At 39.2% G+C, this 21,467-nt stretch overlaps 2 protein-coding genes across 4 annotated transcripts in view; one reads left to right on the forward strand and one right to left on the reverse strand.

Annotated features, from left to right (window-relative positions):
• Ro60 (Ro60, Y RNA binding protein) overlaps positions 1 to 20,870 on the reverse strand; it is a 31,105-nt gene extending 10,235 nt beyond the window's left edge. The window contains exons 1-8 of one of the 2 annotated variants that reach the window (XM_074048763.1): positions 20,667 to 20,870; positions 12,984 to 13,584; positions 8,736 to 8,956; positions 7,388 to 7,534; positions 6,993 to 7,130; positions 2,797 to 2,913; positions 2,041 to 2,154; positions 1,583 to 1,729 (exon numbers count right to left, since the gene is read on the reverse strand). In XM_074048763.1, the coding sequence (XP_073904864.1) occupies positions 1,583 to 1,729; positions 2,041 to 2,154; positions 2,797 to 2,913; positions 6,993 to 7,130; positions 7,388 to 7,534; positions 8,736 to 8,956; positions 12,984 to 13,563 (1,464 nt within the window). In that variant the 5' untranslated portion in view covers positions 13,564 to 13,584; positions 20,667 to 20,870. The remainder of the gene's footprint in view (positions 1 to 1,582; positions 1,730 to 2,040; positions 2,155 to 2,796; positions 2,914 to 6,992; positions 7,131 to 7,387; positions 7,535 to 8,735; positions 8,957 to 12,983; positions 13,585 to 20,666) is intronic. The other variant, XM_074048764.1, reaches the window with a different exon arrangement.
• A 172-nt stretch (positions 20,871 to 21,042) lies between these two features.
• The window catches only part of Uchl5 (ubiquitin C-terminal hydrolase L5), a 36,956-nt gene continuing 36,531 nt past the window's right edge, over positions 21,043 to 21,467 (forward strand). For both annotated transcript variants that reach the window (XM_074048766.1, XM_074048767.1), the window contains exon 1: positions 21,043 to 21,233. In XM_074048766.1, coding sequence (XP_073904867.1) covers positions 21,158 to 21,233 — 76 coding nt within the window. In that variant the 5' untranslated portion in view covers positions 21,043 to 21,157. The remainder of the gene's footprint in view (positions 21,234 to 21,467) is intronic.

The following is a 21,467-nucleotide window of genomic DNA, read 5'->3' on the forward strand; positions in this document are numbered from 1 at the left end:
ACAAAAAACCTAAAACTGACTCATTCCACAAAATCCTTTAATTGCAAGTCTTTTTTGGGTGGGGGACAATCTTTTAGGGTCAGAGTATGAGAGCTGTAGAAAATGCAAAATAAAATAAAACAATAACCCTGAGACTTCCTTGTTTTGTGTGTTTACAGAGTGTATTTTTGAGCAGCCTGGGAACTTTGTGACTATGAAACCTGTCGGGATATTAAGGGGTACCAGGCATTTTTCTCAGTCTGTCAAATGCTGAGACAGTATGCAAGAGTAGCTATAAATGTAAGGAGACACTTCTCTGGGATTACCAGTGTTTGGTTCACAGTTCTGATGTGTACAACAGAACTTGTTCTACACAGCTTCATTTTTCTTTTATTTTTATGGTGGAGATGAATCTAGGACCTTGCACATACTACACAGCTCTCTCTGTAGTTACATTTAAGGTTAAAATAACTGAGGATTTTTGCTTTTACTTTTGTTTTTGTCAGACTGGGGTTTGAACTCAGGGCTTTCAAGTTCAAACAGTTTGAACACTTGCAAAGCAGGTTAACACTTGGGCCATACCTACAGTCCAATAGTTTTTGAGGAAAGCCAGCAATTACTGAATGTACACCACTGTCAAGTACTACAGCGAACTTTTCAAACAATGTACATAACGTAACTGGGTCTGTTTTGTTTTTTGAGTGAAATGTTTTATACATAATTCAGACCTGCTTTCTTGTGATTCTTCTGCCTTAGTCTTCCAAGTGCTGGGATTACAGGCGTGAAACACCACGCCCACTCTAATGTAATTGCTGTACCAACCAGAAAAGTAAGCACTGTTACCTATTATGACATGTATCAGTCAAATAATTTGCTCAGGTCCACAGTAAAAGACTCAGGACAAACATCTAGATTGTCTTTAATCTAAATTCTGTTCTCTCATCTGGGGTTCTCAAAATTAACCATGCATCAGAATCCTCTAGAGGGCTTTTAAACACAGTTCCACACACAGTGTTTCTGATTTAGAGGGTGTGCCACGTGGTCTAGGAATGTGTACTTGTAAACCAGGTCCCAGATGATGCTCAGCTGCTGGTAGGGAAACCACGAGAACTACTATTCTTCATAAACAAGTTCTACTTCTAGTCTCACCAGCCCCATATAACTAACTAGGGGCTGCTGTACTGGACAGTCGAGTTACAGATTATTTCCACCACCACAGAAAGCTCAGCTGGGGGCACTTGATAGAAAACACCTTACACCCTTACACCCTAGAAATTTAGTTCTGCTTTACTTTTATGTAGCCTTTTACTTTAATTTTTCAAGGAACACAATGAATCATTAAAATAATTCATAGCTGAGGTGAATTAAATATTTTGCTTATTACCATAAATATCATTAGCAAAGGACATTCTGAGTAATGTGCAGGCATTGGAGCTAGCTAACAGGAATGAATTATGAATGAAGCCACTGCTTGTATTATTTCAAGTACTGCTGAGACCACAGTTACAGAGTTAACACTATTCCTTTAGGAGTATTTCTAAAAACACATAATGAAAGAGCATGGAGGATTACTTGGGTGAGAAACAGCAGCAATTTGTTTTACCTTCCGATACTCCCTCAGAGCAGCAGCGGGGTGGACACTTCCAGCAAAGGTCTCATTGTCAGTGAACACGATGAAGACATCAGCAGCTGTGTTTGTCTTCTGAGCCCAGATCATCGGAAGGGAGCAGTCAGTTCCCCCAGCTGGGATCTAACTCGGGACAAAAACACAAGAATAAAGTAAAATGCTTCTCAGGGTCCATAATGAGGTGTCTGGAAGAATCTAGTATTTTAAAGTACCATTTTTATTTATTTTCTAAACAACGTAAGTTTGTTTAAAGCCAGTATACAGACCTTCCTTAAAGGATACACTCATACATGCATGTGCGCGCGCGCGCGCGCGCACACACACACACACACGCTTTTGTGCTGCTTATGAGAAAACAAAAACAATCTGCATGATATAAATATAAAATTATTATTCAAGAAATGTTAGGTAAATGTGGTAAAACAGCTTCTTACTTGATTCATAGCCATTAAAACCTGTTGTAAGGTCATGTCTGTAGTCACGGGACACGGTACCATTTCATCTGAAAAAGCAACTATATAAGAATCTTTTTCTGTTCTTGTGACCACCTGAAAAATTAAATGGTAGTAATTTTCAGCAGATTTGGGGGAAACAGTCTCTTGAAGCTTATATAACCTGATCTTTAAATGAAACACTATGATGATGCTTATTTTATTTCTGAACTTGCAGTACTGTGTCTTAGAGTGTAAAGTCACAGTAAAATAGCTTTCAAAAGTACTTTTCGCAAACTCTACCAAATAAACTAGTTTTCACAGCGGTCCTTGAAAGCAAATAAATGGAGCTATTTTCCCTCTCATTTTGTCAAATTAGGAACAAAGTCAAAGAAGAAAAGTTAAGAGGCCTACCTTTGGTTTCCTATTCAGTGACGTCAGACTAGAACTGAAGTCTCTTGACTCTTACTATTAATTCCTTGAGCTCAAAGCTTATTATGGACTTCCTCAAAAATGCTATTAATATTTAATTTTTCATTATAAAATTTAAGGTTCAATTCATACTGTTTCTTAGACATGCCTTTCAATATCATTAAAACTTTGCTTTACAAAATTATCTTTAGAGATGATAAATTTGTCTATAAATTGAAATGACAACAGTAAGTGGAAAGGTAATTCTTGACGCTCTCTGCTGTACAGTTCTCCCACAGTAAACATTTTCTAGCAGGTGAAACACTCAATTGCCGTAGGTCTTCTCACCATGCACATTGCTGCAGCAACTGTGCTAGCATTAAGGATGCTGCCCAAGACTCTTTGGTTCATAGATGCGCTGACATCAACAGCCAGCAAGAAACGCTTCCCAGTTGGCTCAACTGTCTAATAGACAAGAGAAAAGAAAACAATTATTAGCAGGAGCCACAGAAACTATAAGCAGACTGAATTTCCAGTAAGTCCTATTTCCTTATCGTTCATTCAAAAGACTCTCTCAGATAAAAGGTCTGAGTTTTGATACACCCATTAAGTGACAACTATTTAAAAATGCTTATCTCTTACTACAGATAAAACAAAGAAAACAAGGTAACATATGTAATAACTTTATTTAAAGAATGTACTATCCTCTGTTTCAGTCTTTCCCACTGAAGTAAAACAACAGAATCTAAGAATTTTTTTTTTTCAAATTACCAAATCCTCTTATTCCACAGATATTTTATCAGTTGCTTCAACTTTTTTTCCCCTTTATTGTTGTGCTGGGTGGGGGTACATTGTGGCATTTACAGAAGTTCTTAGAATGTGTCAAATATATCACACCTGGATCCACCCCCTCCACCTCCTTGGTTCTACTTTCTCCCCCTCCCCCTAAGAAATTTTTTCATTATGGTAATACATGTAACATAAAATTGACCTGCTAAGCCATTTTGAAGTGTACAATCCAGTGAGATCAAGTACACACACAATGCTGGACGACCAATACCTTGATGCATTTCCACAAGTTTTCTCATCATCCTATAAGAAACTGTACCAATTAAGAAATAAACCCCCAATCTCACCTTCCCTAGTGCCTGGCACTTCTGTACCACATTCTGGCTGTATACATTTGCCTATTCTACATACTTCATATAATGCAGCCATATTATACTTGTGCTTTTATGTCTGGTTTATTTCAATTAACAAGGTATTTCAAGGTTTACCCATTTTGTAGCATGTATCACACTTCATTCCTTTGCAAGGCTAAATAATATTCCATTCTATGTATGCATCACACTTTGTTTACTTATTCAACTCTTTGTTGTGTTTTGAGACAGCATCTTGCTATGTAGCTCAGGCTGGAATTGAACTCTTGATCCTCCTGTCCCAGTCTCCCAAGTGCTGGGATAACAGGCGTGCAACTCCATACCTGCTACTTACTCATTTTTTGATGGATACCCGGGTTGTTTCCACCTTTGTCTCTTATGAATAATGCAGCTATGAACACTGGTATAAGTTCATCTGCTTACGTACCTGTTTTCAATTCATTTGGGCATATGCATGCAGGCAGAATGATGTAAGGTACAGTAATTGCATGTCTAACACTTTGAACTCTGGTTTCCACAGGGTCCAGAGCATTTTACTTTCTTACCAGTAACACATTAGGGTTCCAATTTCTCAACATCCTTCCCAATGCTTTTCATTTTCTGCTTTTTTGATCACAGCCATCCAGTTAGGTCTAAAGTGGCTTTGATTTGTACTTCACTGATAACTACCGATGGTGAGCATCTTTTTGTGCTTATTGGTCATTTATGTATCTTTAGAGAGATACTATTCAAGTACTTTATCCATTTTAAAATTGGATTATTTGTATTTTTGTTGTTGAATTACAGGTGTTGTTAAACACTTATCAGATATATATCCTATAAGTTATAGGGGATGTTAAACACTTATTAGATATATATCCTACAAGTTATAGGGGATGTTAAACACCTATCAGATATATATCCTAGAAGTTATAGGGCATATTAAACATTTATTAGATATATATCCTATAAATATATTCCCATTGTGTAGCTTTTTTTTTTTTTGGTGGTACTGGGGTTTGAACTCAAAATTTCATGTTTGCTAGGCAGGCACTTTACTGCTTGAGCATATCTCCAGCCCTTTTTGCTCTGGTTATTTTGGAGATAGGGTCTTGCTTTTTACCCAGGCCAGCTTGGACCATGACCCTTCTATTTTATACTTCCTTCCATAGCTGGGATGACTGGTGAGAGCCATCACACACAGCTATTGGTTGAGATGGGGTCTCATGAGCCATTTGCCCAGGCTGGCCTGGAACCTCTATCCTCTCAATCTCAGCCTCTCAAGTAGCCAGGATTACAGGTGTGAGCTACTGGCACCAGAGTTTTTATTTTTCTGATGCTCATAAGTTTTTAATTTTGAAAGCCAATTTATTTGGTTGTTACTGGTACTTATGACGTTTATAGTTTTAGCTCTTAAATTTAGGTTTTACCCACTGTAAAACAATTTTTTTATGTGGTATAAGGAAATGGTTCAACTTCAGTCTTCTGTGTGTGAATATGTAGTGTGTCCAGCACCATTTGTTGAATACTGTTCTTTCTCCATTGAATCATCCTGACCCTTCTGAAAATTCAACCAACCATATATGTCAGAGTTTATTTCTGGACTTCCCATTCTATTTCTTTGGGCTGCATGTCTGTCCTTATGCTGGAAGCATAGTGTTTTGATTATTGTAGCTTTGTAGTTAAGTTTTGGAATCCAGATGTGTTGGTCCTCAAAGTTTGTTCTTCTTTTCAAGATTGTTTTGCTTATTTGGGTCACCTGAAATGTCTTAGGAAGTTTAGAGTGGTTTTTTTTTATAAACGTGACATTGGTATTTTGAAAGGGACTGTGTTGAATCTGTTGATCACTCTGGATCACACTACCACCTTAAATCATTAAGTCTTTCAAACTAGGAACGTGGATGTCTTTCCAGTTGTCTTACTCTTTCAGCACTTGTTTTATGGTTTTTGGTGTACAATTCCTGCAGCCCCTAAATTTATTCCTGTCTTTTTTATGGTATTGTAAATGGACATAATTTCACAATTTCCTTTTCAAAGTGTTTATTGTTAATGTGTACACATACAACTGTTAGTTTTTAATGTGTTGATTTTATATCCTGCAGCTCTGTTGAATTTGCTTGTTAACTCTGTAAGTTGTGTACGTGGGTGTGTGCATGGGTGTGTATTTGTTCTTTAGGATTTTCTACATAACGTTATGGCACCTGAAGATAATTATTTTACTTCTTCTTTTCCAATGTGGATGTTTTAAATTTTTACCTTGCTGAATTACTAGGACTTCCAGCTTTATGTAGAATGGAAGTGGAAAAACTGGACGCTCCTGCATCCTTGTCTTACAGTATATCCTCCCCTCCATTCCCTACCCCCCAATGACTTTTGAACACAGGGTCTCACACTTGCTAGGCAGGTGCTCTATCACCCGAGCCACACCCTCATGACTCTTGATCTTAAGGGAAAATCTTTTCATCTTTCATCACTGAGACTATGATGTTAGAATGCTGTTTTGTTTTTCAGGTCTATGATCTTTATCACGGTAAGTACATCCATTATCCTAGTCTTAGTTTATTAAGTGACTTTTTTGTCTATTTTTAAATCATGATACATTTTGTAAAATGTTTTTTTTCTGCATCAGTTGAGAACCACAGTTCCATCCCTTCACTGACTGGTTTTCATATGTTGAAGCACCCTTCATGTCAGGGATAAATGTCACTTGGTGATGGTTTATAACTCTTTCAATTTACTGCTGAATTTGCATGTCAGTATTTTGTCGTGTATAAAGAAAATTTTAAAGCCATTTTTCCTTTTTTTTTTTTTTGGCAGTACTGGAGTTTGAATTCAAGGCCTCAGGCTTGCTAGGCAGCTGCACTACCACTTGAGCCACTCTGCTACCCCTAAAACTGAAAATTTTATCTTGTGGCTTTGATATGCGAGTTCCATTTTGAAAAACTCATTATCAAGAGTGATGAAATCCATTTACTAATTAATGGGAAAAACAGTAGACCAAGGACCAAGTCAAAGAATCCCACAGGAATACAAATTCTTAAATTTAGTAATTTACCAAAACGATTAGTTAATATAGTCAAAATGACCTTAGGATAAGTAACTTGCTTCCCAAAGTAAGGAGAAATACTTTTCTCATAAAACTTAAATGTTAAGGGGCTGGAGGAAGGGCTCCAGTGGTAGAGTGCCTGCCTACCAAGCACAAAGCCCCAAGGAATTCAAACCCCATTACCACCAAAACAAAAGAAAACCAAACTTTAAATGTTAATTACATAGCCACCTTCACATAAATTAAGGGAAATAAGTATTCAAAAATGGCTGAACTATTAATATTTCCTCTAAAATGCATTTTTACAAAAGATATTACATCCCAACTCACTTTTTTAAAAATAAAAATAAAACCATTACCTTAAATGTTTTATAAAAAGCATCATCCAAGGCTTTCAAAATATCCTCATCAGGGCGCCACTTCAGTTTCCCTCTAAGCCCATGACCTGTTTTGTAAGTTTCTAGTGCAGTTAAAACGTGGAATGGATGTATGTGAGCCTAGGAACAAAGACAAAGAAAATAAAATACAACATTTAGGTAAAAAATAGTAATTGTGGGTCTTCCTTAAATTTTTGTTACTGAAGCTAATAAACACATTTAATAAAGAAAAGAGAAAAATGAGGATGTATTAAAGTGTCAAAATGCAATCTAGTAAGATACAAGTTTCAGAACACCTATAAATTCTGACTGAATTCCCAATTTAAGAGCCAAGTTCTCCAAGGTACTAGCTAACAAATGCCAATGAGAATGCATACCTTTTTTAGCAGTTTTTCATTACATAGTTTTTCACATACTAAAGATACTTCAGAATTTCCTGGTTCAAGCACTGAGTTAGCAGTCATCTTTCCTAGATTCCTTAGTAATGCAGTCAGAGGCATTTCTTGTAGCAAAGCCTTCCATATCTATAAAAAGAAACAGAAGGAATTAAGGGGACTAACTCAGGTAAAAATATAAGGAACTAAGGAGAAATAAATCAGTTTAACACAGTTACATCAATAATTATTAGTATATTCTCTAAGACTTTCACTTAGAGTTCAAAGTACTTCCACAGAATGAAAATTTGCCTTAATTGATCAAAGTCTTATCAAAGAAGTTAACTTGTTCTTTCATTAGAATAAGGAAGTGAGGTATAGTAGAATTTGGTAGACCTACAGTAGACAATGGGGGACAACCCACGCCTACACAGGATGCATAAGTTGAGTGCTGAACTGCGAATGCTGGATTCACCATTCCGATAGGCACCAGCTTCCTTAAAGACAGCACCTTTCAACAATTTTTATTTATCGCTTCAATTAAGAACATTCACTTTCATCTGGCTTGTTGGGCACCATTTGCTTTTTGGGAGGCAGATTTTCACAAAATTAAGGTCAGGGAAAATACTCAGCAGAACACACAACGACTTAAAACACAACTGACAATAACGCAAGATTGACTGGGTGCTCCGCATCAGATGGGCTGTGGAAAAGCGTGTGAGAATTCAAATTTTTTGGTTTTGAAATTTCTTTTGATGTGTGTGTTTTGTACTTGTTAGTCAGGTGCTCTAGCAGGTGCTTCAGCCATGCCTTCAGACTGATTTTTCAATTTATTATTATTTTTTTCACCACGCTTGGTCAAAATTGCCTTTAATAAATCCACAAGTAAGGCAGGCTCACAGTATTTTATGAAGGAAATGCATGCACAGAGCTTTTAAAATTACAAGGTGTCATGTTTTCTGGAGTGGAATTAACAGAAGATGTCAGTTGTTAAGAGTTTTTGTTTCTGTTTTGTTTTTGAGGCAGGGTCTCACTACATGGCCCAGGCTGGCCTAGAACTCATAATCTTACCTCAGGCTCCCGAGCGCTGAGATCACCATGCCTGGCTAGGTTAGGTTGCTTTGTTTTTGTGAGACTGGGATTTGTACTCAGAGCACCCCACTTGCAAAGCAGGTGCTCTAACCACTTGACCTACACCTCCAGTTCAATGTTATGGATTTTCAGTAAACATTCATTTTAAGATGTAGTTTTGGTTGGTCTGTCTTGGTATGTCTCTCTCTTTCTTGTGGTGCTGGGGATAGAACCTAGAGCCTTGCACATCAAATTTCTCTTTTGACAATAATGTACTCACCTCTTTAGACTTTAAGTGATTTGTCAGAAGATGCTCCCTAACTAATCTATGTTCTTCTATCAGATGAATGACTTCCAGCTCATCTTTTGTGCGCTTCACTTTCTCTACCGCCTCCAAATACTTCAGCAATTTTTCAGTCTCCACAGAAAGTGCTTTTTCTTTATACAATTCCTGGACTTCTTTCCAGCCTTTTGTAATATATTTGGTCACAATGGCAAGTCCTTTAACAAGACAAAGAATTGAACAGGGCACATAGGATTACCAAGCAAAAATAGAACATGGTTCCAGAGAACGCATCATGATCAGCTTAACTAGATAACACAGTTAACACTCTCAAAGTAGGATGCTGTTTTCTGGGATATAACAACATTTAGGCAAAGAGAGTGAATTAATTAGCTTATTACATCATTACTGTATAAACATGAAACAGAAAAAAAAACCTTCTATATTCTAAGTAATTGTATCACAGAGGCTCTTTTGAGATAGTAGCTATTTCTGGTCCACAGCCTCAGAACAACTCACAACAGTATAGATCTATTTCAACTGACATCTTATTCACTTGTCCCCCTATACTTCTGAATAAATATGCACCTGTGACTGACAGAGATTAGTAGAAGTTAAAATTGTTAAATAACAGAAATTATCATAGGCCCAACTTAAAGAAAAAGAATTTGTTCATTCTGTCTACCGTCTTCTAATAGTAGAAAGAAGCTTGGGGGTAAAGAAACCTGCCAAGATATGCTGATCTTTCTAGGTTTTAGTTTCCACATCTGCAGGGAATGGGTATCAAATGATCACTTTCAAGTATCTCTGAGGTAAATGACATGCAGGGCTTGGTGGAATAGAAGTCCTTAGGATGATGGTGAACTGACTGTGGCTTTGCCACGGAGTGGCTTGGTGCTGCCAAAAACGTACTTTCAAGAGAAGTCAGTTTCATGGAACTTTTGATTTTTTAAAATATTGATAAAGAATTCATTTTTTCCCAAAGGAATTTTATTATTATTATTATTTTTTTTTTTTGGCAGTACTAAGGGTAGAAATCAGGGCCTTGTGGTTGCTCTATCACCTGAGCCACTCCACCAGCCCTTCTTGTGTTGGTTATTTTTGAGGTAGGTTCTCACTTTATGCCCTGGCCGGCCTGGGCTTCAATCTTATTTACTTCCCCATATAGCTACGATGATAGGCACACTCCACCCCACCCAGCCAATGTGAAGATGGGCTCTCAAGAACTTTTTGACCAGGTTGGCCTCAAAATGTGACCCTCCTGATCTCTGCCTGTGGAGTAACTATGGTTATAAGCTAGAGCCATGGGGTCTGGCCTCCCTAAGATATTTTAAAGGCCGAATGATTATTTGATCAAAAGTTAATACTAACATGCAGGAATTTATAGAGTTCTGTGACTCTTGTTATTGTCTACATTTGGATACAAAACAGTCTTAAGTGATTTCTTCACAAAAGCATGTGTTGTTCTATATCGTTTTTCCAATGAAAATAAGAATTCCTTAAAGCAGTGTTGTCCTACCAGTTCTATTGGCATACCAGTGCACAATACATACCTGTTAGTTGAATCATACTTTGACTTGTTTTGTCTGTTATAAATACATATTACAGCTAAGACATTAACATATTACTTATTCTACAGCTTACTTACAGTTTATGAGTTTTGCACTTAATATTGAGAACAAAAGAATCTTATGGGTGGCAGTTTAAGGAACATTTAATGATTTTTCATTATATAAGATAGAAAAGAAAGCCCAGACTAATCATTTTCACAACTTTAGAAACTCATTTGTCTAGTTATGATGAGTACTAGGTGATCTTTCTCTTACTCTTGTACTTGCTCCATTCCACATCTAAAGCTGAATGCTGATCTTCTTAAAACTGTATCAAAGACTTAAAATACAAAATAACCTAGGCATAATGCCTGCAATCCCACCTAACTGGAGGTGGAGATCGAGAGGATTATGGCTGGAGGCCAAGGAAAAAAGGGAGACAAGACCCCAACTCATTCAATAAGTTAGGCATAGTGGTTTATGCCTGTCATCTAGCTATGCCAGAGGCATAGGAAGATGGATCACATTCTGAGGCTGGCTCCAGGCAAAAACATGAGATCCTATCTGATAAAAACTACAGTAAATAGGGCTAGGAGCATGGCTCAAGTGGTAGTGTGCGGCCCTGAGTTCAAACCCAAGTAACAGACACACACAGGAAAAAAAAATCTGTAAAAAAATCATATTTAATAAAAAATTACAGGTAAATACTTTTATGACTTTAACTTCCTAAAGTCTTTAGAAAAGGCTTTTCTAAACCTAACGCAAAATGAAAATCTATGAAGACACAGTAAGCTTGGCTGCATTTAAAAACCCAAACTTCAGTGTGCCAGAAACAATCCCTCCCCAAACCAAGAGTAAAAAGAATTGGGGAAAATATGTGCAATGCATGTAATAACAAATTAAAAATACCTCTAACATGTATCCCAAGTTCTTAGAACAGCATTGATCAATATTAACTGCTCAATAAATATTTGGTGCATGAAAGAATGATGATCATAATCAATATCAAAAGTAATAACTAAGCAAATGAAAAGGCAATGATACAATAATATAATACACACACACAAAAATAATCAGTAGCCATATGAAAAGATGGGCTGTTGCTCCAAAATGTAAATCCGAAGAGCAAGGTAGGATTTTTCATCTATTCTATACACAAAGACAAAATGTAGGGAAACAGGCCACTTTTCCCTTCTCTTTGTGGACTGAACAATTATATTTACTCTAAGCAAGTTTTTTCACTGCAGTATTTTTGTAACAGTATTTGAAAAGGAAGCTATTTAACAGTCACCAATAAGAAAACAAGAGGCTAAATAAATTATAGAATATTTATACAATATTATATATGCAACTATTTCCACTGACCTGAAAAAAATGCAATAATATGCTTTTAACTGAAAGAAAGGTGGGATGTAAAAAATACATGATAGTATATGGTTAGGAAAAAATCTGGGGTAAAACACAATATATCATATACAATGATTTCTTTTGAAGGGCAGAATTCATACTTTCTGGGTTGATGGTATAGCTCAGATGGTAGAGCCCCTGTCTCGCAAGCATGTTCTTTCTGTATTATTCAACCTTTTTTTTTTTGGAAGTGGAGTCTTGCTACACAGCCCAGGCTGTTCTGGAACTCTTGATCTTCCTACCTCAATCTCCCATGTGTACTACCACACTCAGCTTATTCAACTATTTTAAACATGTAGTCCCTAACTAAAGAATCAAAACAAAGTGTGCACATGAATAATTTAGTGCTTAAATTTCACTGGAAAGATCACTTATAGTCAAGACATGATAAATTCGGGATTCCTGAAGAGATTCTGTGCATAAAGCTATCATTCCACCACACATGCAGAGGGACTCAATAGAGCACTTCTACAAGGCAGGAACTTGGATTTTATACACACAATTACATTTAGTCACAACAATTTTAACAGGAGAAAGTAGAAAAACTCAGAAAGGTTCATTTACTTGGCTTGGAGACACAAAGTAATGAGTAGAACTAAAATTTGAATCCACTGAGTAGCTATTTTCTCAGGTTTCACTTCTGGTGCAAAAAAGGTCAAGTTTTAGACAAACTGATTTTTGTAGAAACCCACACTTCAAACTATTTCTTCCCCTTGAGGTTTTATTCCCTTCTAAGAAAGACCAGCTAGTTATTGCAAACGCAGCTAACTTCTGAAGTTTCTTCTCAGAGGTACAGAAAAACTGTCATGTCACCGTGTCCCCTGCTTAAGTGCTTGCAGGCAATTTACATCCTGAATTGTTAAGGCCAGCACTATTTCAGGTAGCCTTTGGGTTCCTTGGAGATCTGCTCTAGGGAGAAAGGCAGGGAAAGAAATGAGGCTAGAGCAGTACAGCTTGCCATCTGCCACCTACTGCAAGCAGCTGCTTTGCTTACTACAACGGTAGTCTTCTCTGCGCTGCATTCATAGCCCACAGTCACTTGGGTGAGCATTGTAGTTAGCATGGTGACATTTTATGATTTAGAATATTAACCTGTAAATCTGTCATATGGTTCTTGACTACTCATATGTGGGCTGCCTCTAGGTATTCAGTTCCAGGTTGACATTAAACATATTTGAATTAGTCAACGTATGTCTTGTGAATGAAAGGCTAATTCTACAAAATAATTACGTAATATCAAGTGAAAATTTGTACCCCCCACCGGCCCTCAGTAAGATCTTAGGCTTACCTTCACTGGAAGGCTTAAGATGTGACAATCTTAATAGATCTTTGTGAGACCAGCCATTTCTTTGTTTATATTTTGTAACTGCTAGAGCAAGGGCCATGCCCCCTTTCTCATTGTACCAGTCTGCAATCGCCTTCCGGAGAGCACGACCCCACATACCACACTTCATGCTTTCCTTGAGATCTTTCTTAAACTGGATGAAAGTAAAGAGATGTGTAGGAATGCGACAAACTTCAGGAACAGCCTTAAAAGCTGCCTGCTTCGTGCTGATGTCGGAACACTGGGAACAGATGGCAAGGGCAAAGAGCAGAGGCTCTTGTTTGGCGGTTCTGCCTTCTTGACTAAAGGACTTGATTTCCTGTATCACTTCAAATCCTCTGCCATCTTCAATAAGTCTAATTAGAGCTTCTGCGTTTTCCAGGCCCAGTTTTTGTTCTTTGATGTAGTAAGTCCCACCTTCAGAACCGAAGCACAAGAATCGGTGCAAGCGATTCACGTCAGTGACTTGCCACACACAGCCACCTTCAGAATTGGCTATTTGCTTCTCACTCAGTGGTTGCATTTGGTTTACAGACACCTCCATTTTTCCTGTCTTTTAGGAAACCTATCAAAAAAGCACAATGTTTTTAAAACTAGATGCATATAATACAGCTATATATATGAGAAAAGAGTATTAATCCACAGATTATTGAAATCTTTTTAATGTTTTTAATTTAAAAATATCTTTTTAGCTCAGTAAGTCTTTCTCTCAGTGCAAAAATCAATATAAATGGCCTTAGGAAAAATTACAAAAGGCAGAAAAAGAAAAAATAAAACACTGCAAGTGACCATCCAGAAGTAACTACTAGTAATATCTTGCTTAAGTTTTTAAAGTGGTTTATTTTGTATTCATACTTCTATAATCTAGGGACACTCAAAATACTTCAAAGCAAATAAACCAGATTACTTGCACAGTAGTTCTACAATCAGAAGCAACAACTAAGGATTCTAACTTTTGAGGAGGATTATATTACTTCTGGAATTAGCAGGTAGATCAGCATGAGGTCTTGAGGCCCAGACAGGGTTGGATAAAGGGAGCAAGGTAGGTGACACTAAGAAAGAGCCCACCTCTTAAAAACTGTGCAAACTTAACTTGCTTGCCTATCCCTCATCCATTCATTCCCCTTTTCTTTTTATTTTTCCTGGCCTGGGAGTCTTTCAGAAGCTGCTAGGCCTCTCCCAAGCCCCAAAGGATAAATCTCGATTGCACTTAAGTCAATGGTTCTCAAACTTTGTGTGCATGAAAATTGCTTGAAGTATAGGTTAAGACAGATTGGTAAATTCTGCTTAGCCTGAGTTCCTTACATTAATTAAGCAAGCTTGGAGTGAGGGCCACCTCAGCGGATTTGCCACAAGCTCCCAAGGATGCTACTGGTGGACCCAGCCCCAGTCACAGTGCTCCTTTTTTTTTTTTTTTTTTCTTTTTTTGTGTGTGTGGTACTGAGGTTTGAACTGAAGACTTTGCAATCATGGTGCTCTCATTCTCTTTGCTTTGGATGGTACAGGCACTAGCACGAGTCACAACTCTGGCCCACAGCAAAGTACTTTTGAGGTTTTCTTCATTTTTTTTTTCCCCCCAGTACTGGAGGTTGAACTAAGGACCTTCACCTTGAGCCATGCCACCACTCCTTTTTTGTGATGGGTGTTTTTGAGATAGGGTCTCAAGAACTATTTGCCCAGGCTGGCTTTGAACCTCAATCCTCCTGATTTCTGCCTCCTGAGTAACTAGGATTATAGGAATGAGCACCAGAGCCCAGCTTCTTCAGTTTTAAAAGGGGTTTTAGGCTCTTATAAAGGAACATTTCTCTTTTCTGCCTTAAGCATTTTCATTTGCAAGTGACACCTAAGTGGTGACAGCTACCTTGTGACCATGAGTGAAGCCAGTTTATGAAGATATTTCAATATACAAGGATGGAAGAGCAGAAAAACACAGTCGCTGAATCCATCCTATACTATGATTGCTACACTGGGCTTCTGCCCATGGCAAACAAAACCCAACCAACAAAAAAATCTCAACCACCATTTACTAAATACTGTCTACATGAAGGACATGGAAGAGACTTCTGCTCCATTACAAAGACCTGAATTCCTGCTCTAAGCAAAAAGCACACTCATTTGTGGCAGCAGAAATACAAAGCAAACTGTAGAAAAGTATTGAGCAAGGACAAAGTAATGCTGTGTTTATCATCCGGAAAGACACACAGAGAAGCAAACTGAAAGGCAATCCTGTCAGATTGGCATGCTGACAGATAAGGTAGGAGGACCTTTAGGAAGACACATGGCAGGAGTTTTGTTTTAGAGGACACATGCTTATACACTGTGGGGCAAGGCTAAGGAATGGAACCTAGGTGAATATCGACAATTGAAAACTAAGGACAGGAGGGTCTTTTAAAAAGATATAGAGGGTTGGCGGGGTGGCTCAGGTAGTAGAGCGCCTGCCTAGCAAGTGTGAGGCCCTGAGTTCAAACCCCAGTGCCACCAGAGAGAGAAGTATAGAAAAGGAGGAGGACCATAGCAAAGAAAATGAAAGAATGACTTATTATAAGGAAGAGAATTTCAAGAAATGATTAGCTGGCAATGTCAGATGCTCAGAGATCAAGTAAACAAAGTAATGGCAGAAAAATGACCATTGGCCTTGTCAAAGAGAAGTAGCTAGAAAATTCAAGTGCAGTGGAGTATTTTAAGAAGAAGGCTGACTACAGTGGTATGCAGTGAGGAGACTCCGCAGATCAACTCTTCTTTATAGAAGCAGAGTTAGTAAGTATGGAGGGAGGTAAGGCAGAGATGGGGACCTACAGTGAATACTTTTCCATCCTTTTTAATGGGAGAACACTGAGGTTGAAAGATTCAAACTAAAGAGTTGAAGACACAGCAGCAGGAGCAACATTCCTCAAGCAGGACAGAGGGAACTCAGAGCATCCAGTTGAAACTGGCCCACAATGGTGAGAGATACCTCCTTCATCCTATATCTTATATCTGTTACGTGAATAACACTGAAATGATATTTAGTATCAGATTATTCTACTATACCTGCATTCCTTCCCCAAGGTTCAACTGGTGGGATTTAAAGTTCCCAATCCAAACCTCAAAATACTCCCCCCATTCTTTTCCTTATATTACTCATTGTGAGCACTTCTATCTACATCATTGGTTCCCTTGAGAGCAGGGATCAGATTTTGTCATTTTAAAGTCTCTCTTCTGTACCTAGAACACCACTTTTAAGTAAAGAGTAATACATACTGAAGGACAACTGCACAGCATGAAAATCGATTTTCCAAAAGAAAATTATGCACAGTTGTTTTTTCTTTCTAATAACTAATTTATTTTGAAAATAAGTCTAGATGTATGTGATGAAAAACTTAATAGAAACAAGCCCTTACCATACATTGTATAATCAGAATAACAAATGTATTATACCCAACTAATGGAAATACAATTAAGAAAAAAAGGGGAAAGTTGCTAAAAGAAATTAATAAGATATGAATAAAAATGTCACCAGAGAACAATAGTTCTCTAAGTTTTCCTAATATATTTAATATTAACTATTCAAGTATTTTTTGTAGCACATGCAGCAAAATACACTTTTGGGGTTTGAATTCAGGGCTTCACACTTGTGAAGCAGGCACTCTACCACTTAAGCCAGCCTTTTGCCTTTTTAGCTCTAGTTATTTTGGACAGGGGGAACTTAAAATGTGTATTTCAAAGGATACCACAAAGAAAATGAAACAATCTATGGAATAAAGTTTTTGCAAATCATACCTATAAAGACTTGTATCTAGATTATATAAATCACACAACTTTGACTCCACTAAAAAATAAGCTAGGGATTTGAACAAACATTTCTCCAAAGAAGAGATTCAAAGTGGCAAAGAATCTGAACAGATGTTGTTCCAAAGAAGATACCAAATGGCCAATGCACATACACACTGAGCACCATTAGTTTCAGGGAAACACAAATCAAAATCGCAAGGAGGTGCTGGAAGTGTGGCTCGTAGGTACAGCACTTGCCTAGTATTAGTAAGGCCCTGGGTGCAATGCCCAGCACCACAGCACAAAACCACAACGAGGTACCACTTTGCACCCACTAGGATGGCTATACTCAGAAAGTAATATTAAGTGGGTAACAATTTAGAGAAAATGGAATGCTCATACACTGCTAGTAGGAACATAAAATGATGCAGCCACTTTGGTGAAGTATACCAGTTCCTCAAAAAGTCATATGTAAACCAGGCACTGGTGGCTCACACCTGTAATCCTAGCTACTCAGGAGGCAGAGATCAGGAGGCTTGAAGTTCAAAGCCAGTCAGGGCAAATAGTTCATGATAAAAAAAAAAAAATCCCTTCACAAAAAGGGCTGGTGGAGTGGCTCAAGATGTAGGCCCTGAGTTCAAACCTCAGTACTGTTAAAAAAAAAAAAGTTCCCATGTGACTGGGGAATTATACTATATATTCAAGGGAAATGAAAATACAAATCTCTATAAAAATCTGTACACAAATGTTCTTCTCAACATTATACATAATAGCAAAAAAAGTGGAAACAACCCAAATATTCATCAACCAAGGAACGGATTTAAAAATGTGATATATCCATAAAATAAGCTATTATTTGGAACTAAAAAGAGATGAGTACTGATGCATGCTATGACACGGACAAAACCTTGAAAACATTACATTGCACGAATGAAGCCAAATATTATATGATTCCATTTACATAAAATTTCCAGGAAAGGCAAGGTCAGAGAAACTAAAAGTTAGTGGTTGCCAGAAGCTAGGGGGAGGGGTAACTGGAGAGTACCTGCTAATGGAAGGGTTTATTTTAAAGTAATCAAAATGTTCTCAAATTACATCATGGTGATGGTTGTACAACTCTGTCAATAGACTAAAAGTCACTGCTTTCCACATTTTAAAGTAATGAATTTCATGATACTGGATCCTATCCTTAAACTTTTATTAGAAAACTGGTTAGGTAAAGTATATTTGAATAGTTATTAAAATAAATAAATATCAGAGTGGAAGCAGCAGCATTAAATATGTAAAAATGTTATTTAGCTATGTTTTTCTATTTGACTTTAGAAACATGAGATCTACATGGACACACACGGTAACTGAATTTCTTCTTTCTCCAACCCAAAGTTTAACCTCCGTGACCAGTAGTTTACAAGGCAGTGGGGCACTGGTTATCAGGTAATACACTCCTGAATAACCAAGTACTGCAAATCCAAATTAACAACAACATAAACAGTTAATTCTTCTTTGAGTGTCCTAATCTCTTAAAGCACACCATTCTGAAGACTTAAAAATTGTGTTAAACCTCTATAAGTGAAAATTCTGGGAAGAAGTTAAGCAGATCACAATACTGTTAAAAGCATGACAAGGGCTGGCTCAAGTGACAAAAGGCCCGCCTACCACGCATGAGGCCTGGAGTCCCAGTACTGCCAAAAAAAAAAAAAAAAAAAAAATTCAATTGGACTGGAGGTGTGGCTCAAACAGTAGAGAACCTGTTTTGCAAGCATGAAGCCCTGAGTTCAAACCCTAGTCCTACCAAAAAATAAACATGACTACATTTTCAATTGGTTGTAGATATTTTATACATTGTTCATTTTCTTTCTTGATTTATTGTAGAATGCAAAATAGGTAAATGCTAGGTAAACAGTATGTAATAGCACGTCCTTCTGCTTCATATTCATCAGAACAACATGCACAGTACCTTTATCAGTGCTAAATAAATAGTACATTATTTCTAAGGATTCTACACTTTTCTTGAATTTATAAATCCAAATGTCTTTCTGATGTATTTTAACAATCTTTTATTTGAAAATGTTATTTTTTATCCCAAGAAGTCAAACAAATATGTAGTTTATTCCTTTTAAAATGTAGTTAGGGTTGATTTATGATTTATAAGAGAGTATAAGACAAACTGAAAAGAAACGATACTACAAAAACTAGGGCTACAAATTCAAATACCTGTACCCAACAGATAACGGAAGTAAGTGGATCAAGTGTGATACAAAAAATAAATAAAAATAACGGTGAGGCAGCATGCAAACAGAGGAGACAGCCTGTGATTGCCATGTGGTGTGGCCCTAGCAGTGCCAGATTTCATTTTTCTCAAGAGCTAGAAATCTTTTTTTTTTATGTGAACTCCCACTATTAAATACTAATATGACTGAGGAAATTTTAATTTCCCTTTCTGATTACTTCTAGATTGTCTCAATGGCTAAGTTTTCAGTTTGATCTTTTCACAATAGGCAGCATGTTAAACTGGGTATCAAGTTTTAATTTTGGTGACACCTTTTTTCTGGGAGGGGCAGGACTGGGGTTTGGACTCAGAGCCTCATGCTTGCTAGGCAGGTGCTCTACCACTTGAACACTCCACCAGCACTCAAGTTTTAATTATTACTGATTAGCCAGGCACTGGTGGCTGACGCCTGTAATCCTAGTTACCCAAGAGGCAGAAATGAGGAGGATGGAGGTTTGAAGCCATCCAGGGCAAATAGTTCACAATCTCGAAAAAACCCATCACAAAAATAGGGCTGTTGGAGTGGCTCAAGGTGAAGGCCCTGAGCTCAAACCCCAGTACCACAAAAAAAAAACAAAAAAAACAAAAAACCAAAACAACCGCCCCCCCCCCCCCCCCCCCCCCCCCCGCCACCATAAACAGCTCTGGGGTAGGCATGGCTTCTGAGGAATTAGGCTAGCCCTCTCACAAACACGCCCAATTCCCAACTTCTGGGCAATGTCAAGGGAGAAACTTCAGGATTCATGTTTTTGGGGTTTTTTTTTTTCCTGTTTGCTTTATAGTTATGCTTGTTCTGTTATTTCCCTCTGTAAAATGTACCATGTTTATTTTGTGATTTCACAAATTCTGTAGTACAATACTCCCTAACTGCAGGGTACAGGATACCTGTATGAGAAGCAGGGAATCAGTTTTACCCACTAAGGCCATTAAAAACAAACAAAACAAAAAAACCAAACCACTGAAAGCCAAGACCCTTCTTGGGGCGTGCTTTTAAGAAATGTTGCATAAATACACTCTTAAAAAACCAATCTTAACACTACAGTACTCAGTAAGAGCGTGATTAATAAGGGCGACGTAGTGAAAACAGCCATTTTTGGTTAAATTCATCATCTAGTCTTAGAACCACCCCAAGTTTTTTTAAAGACTGAATATTTTTTAAAATGTTATTTTCCTTTATTTCTTTTAAAGCATGGCATCCCCTTGCAGCGGTCTGCGATCGCGCGGACTTTAGGGCAGCTCCTTCTCCTCAAACTCGTTCTTTCCTCTAAGATAAATTCGCCTTCCGTCTTCCCACAAAGCTCCTGCTTGCAAAACCCCGGATCAAAGACAACGCCTGTACGCGCGGGAGACAGAGGAGGAGGGCAGGCCGCGCGGACGCGGCCAGCGAGGGCAGCAGTGTCCCCACCCCGACGTCCTGGCCGGCCCGACACAACGACGCCACTCGGCACCCCAGCGTGTGCATGGCATAACCATGGTGGCCAAGCGTCCGCCCCGGCCCTGCCGCGGAGATGCCGGTGAGAGACATGGAGGACCGGCCGGACCTTGGGCGTCCCCGGACTGACTCAGACCGCACAAAGGTCCCTCCCCTCTCCGCCCCCCGCCCAGCCGGCCTCCCGCAGCTTCCTCACCTGCACGGGGCAGCCGGCTCTCCGGACCCGCAACGCCGCCAGGAGAAGCCCTGCGCAGCGCTGAAAAAGAAGAGACGGCCTCCTGATGGGCAGCGACAGCTCCAGCTCCAACGCCGTAGCCTCTGGGGCTTTCAGGTTCGGTTCCCGGGAACGAGCCACGCCCCTTTCTCTTGACCCACCCCGCTCAGAGTGTCGAGGATCCCGGATGTGACCTCCTTCCGCCCTTTCTTCTCAGGCTCCGCCCCCTTCCGCATCCGGTACGGATCCCGGGAGGCCTAAGAAGCGTTTCGACGTCTCCAGGGTGGCTAGAGAGTCCTCCGGCGCTCCGTCGCGCTGCAGGTGACGGCGCCCGGAGGCTGTCGGGAAGTAGGCGGGGTGACGTGGGGTTGACGAGCTCAGCGGCGGGTTTGCTGAGCTCTGTGGCCGGCGGCAGCTGGTGCAGGGGGCGGCTGAGAGCAAGAGGTGGAGCGGGGCGGTGTGTGGCCGGGGCCATGTCGGGCAATGCGGGGGAGTGGTGCCTCATGGAAAGCGACCCCGGGGTCTTCACCGAGCTCATTAAAGGATTCGGTGAGAACCAAGGGGACCGTCCTGGGCCGGGGGTTACGGGAGGAGGCCCGACCTGGGCATGGAGTGGCCACCTGCGGTCACCGCCGCCCCACGTCTGAAGAGAAGTGACTTCAGGAGCCTGGAGTCGGCGCGGGGCAAATGCAGGGCTTTAGCCCGCCTCGGCCCGGGGCTGTCGCGTTTCCACAGTCATTTTGAGAGCCACACCACGAGGGCAGAGATCTTGTCTGTCTGCCT

This window comes from Castor canadensis, chromosome 11 (assembly GCF_047511655.1).
Source record: "Castor canadensis chromosome 11, mCasCan1.hap1v2, whole genome shotgun sequence".
NCBI lineage: Eukaryota > Metazoa > Chordata > Mammalia > Rodentia > Castoridae > Castor > Castor canadensis.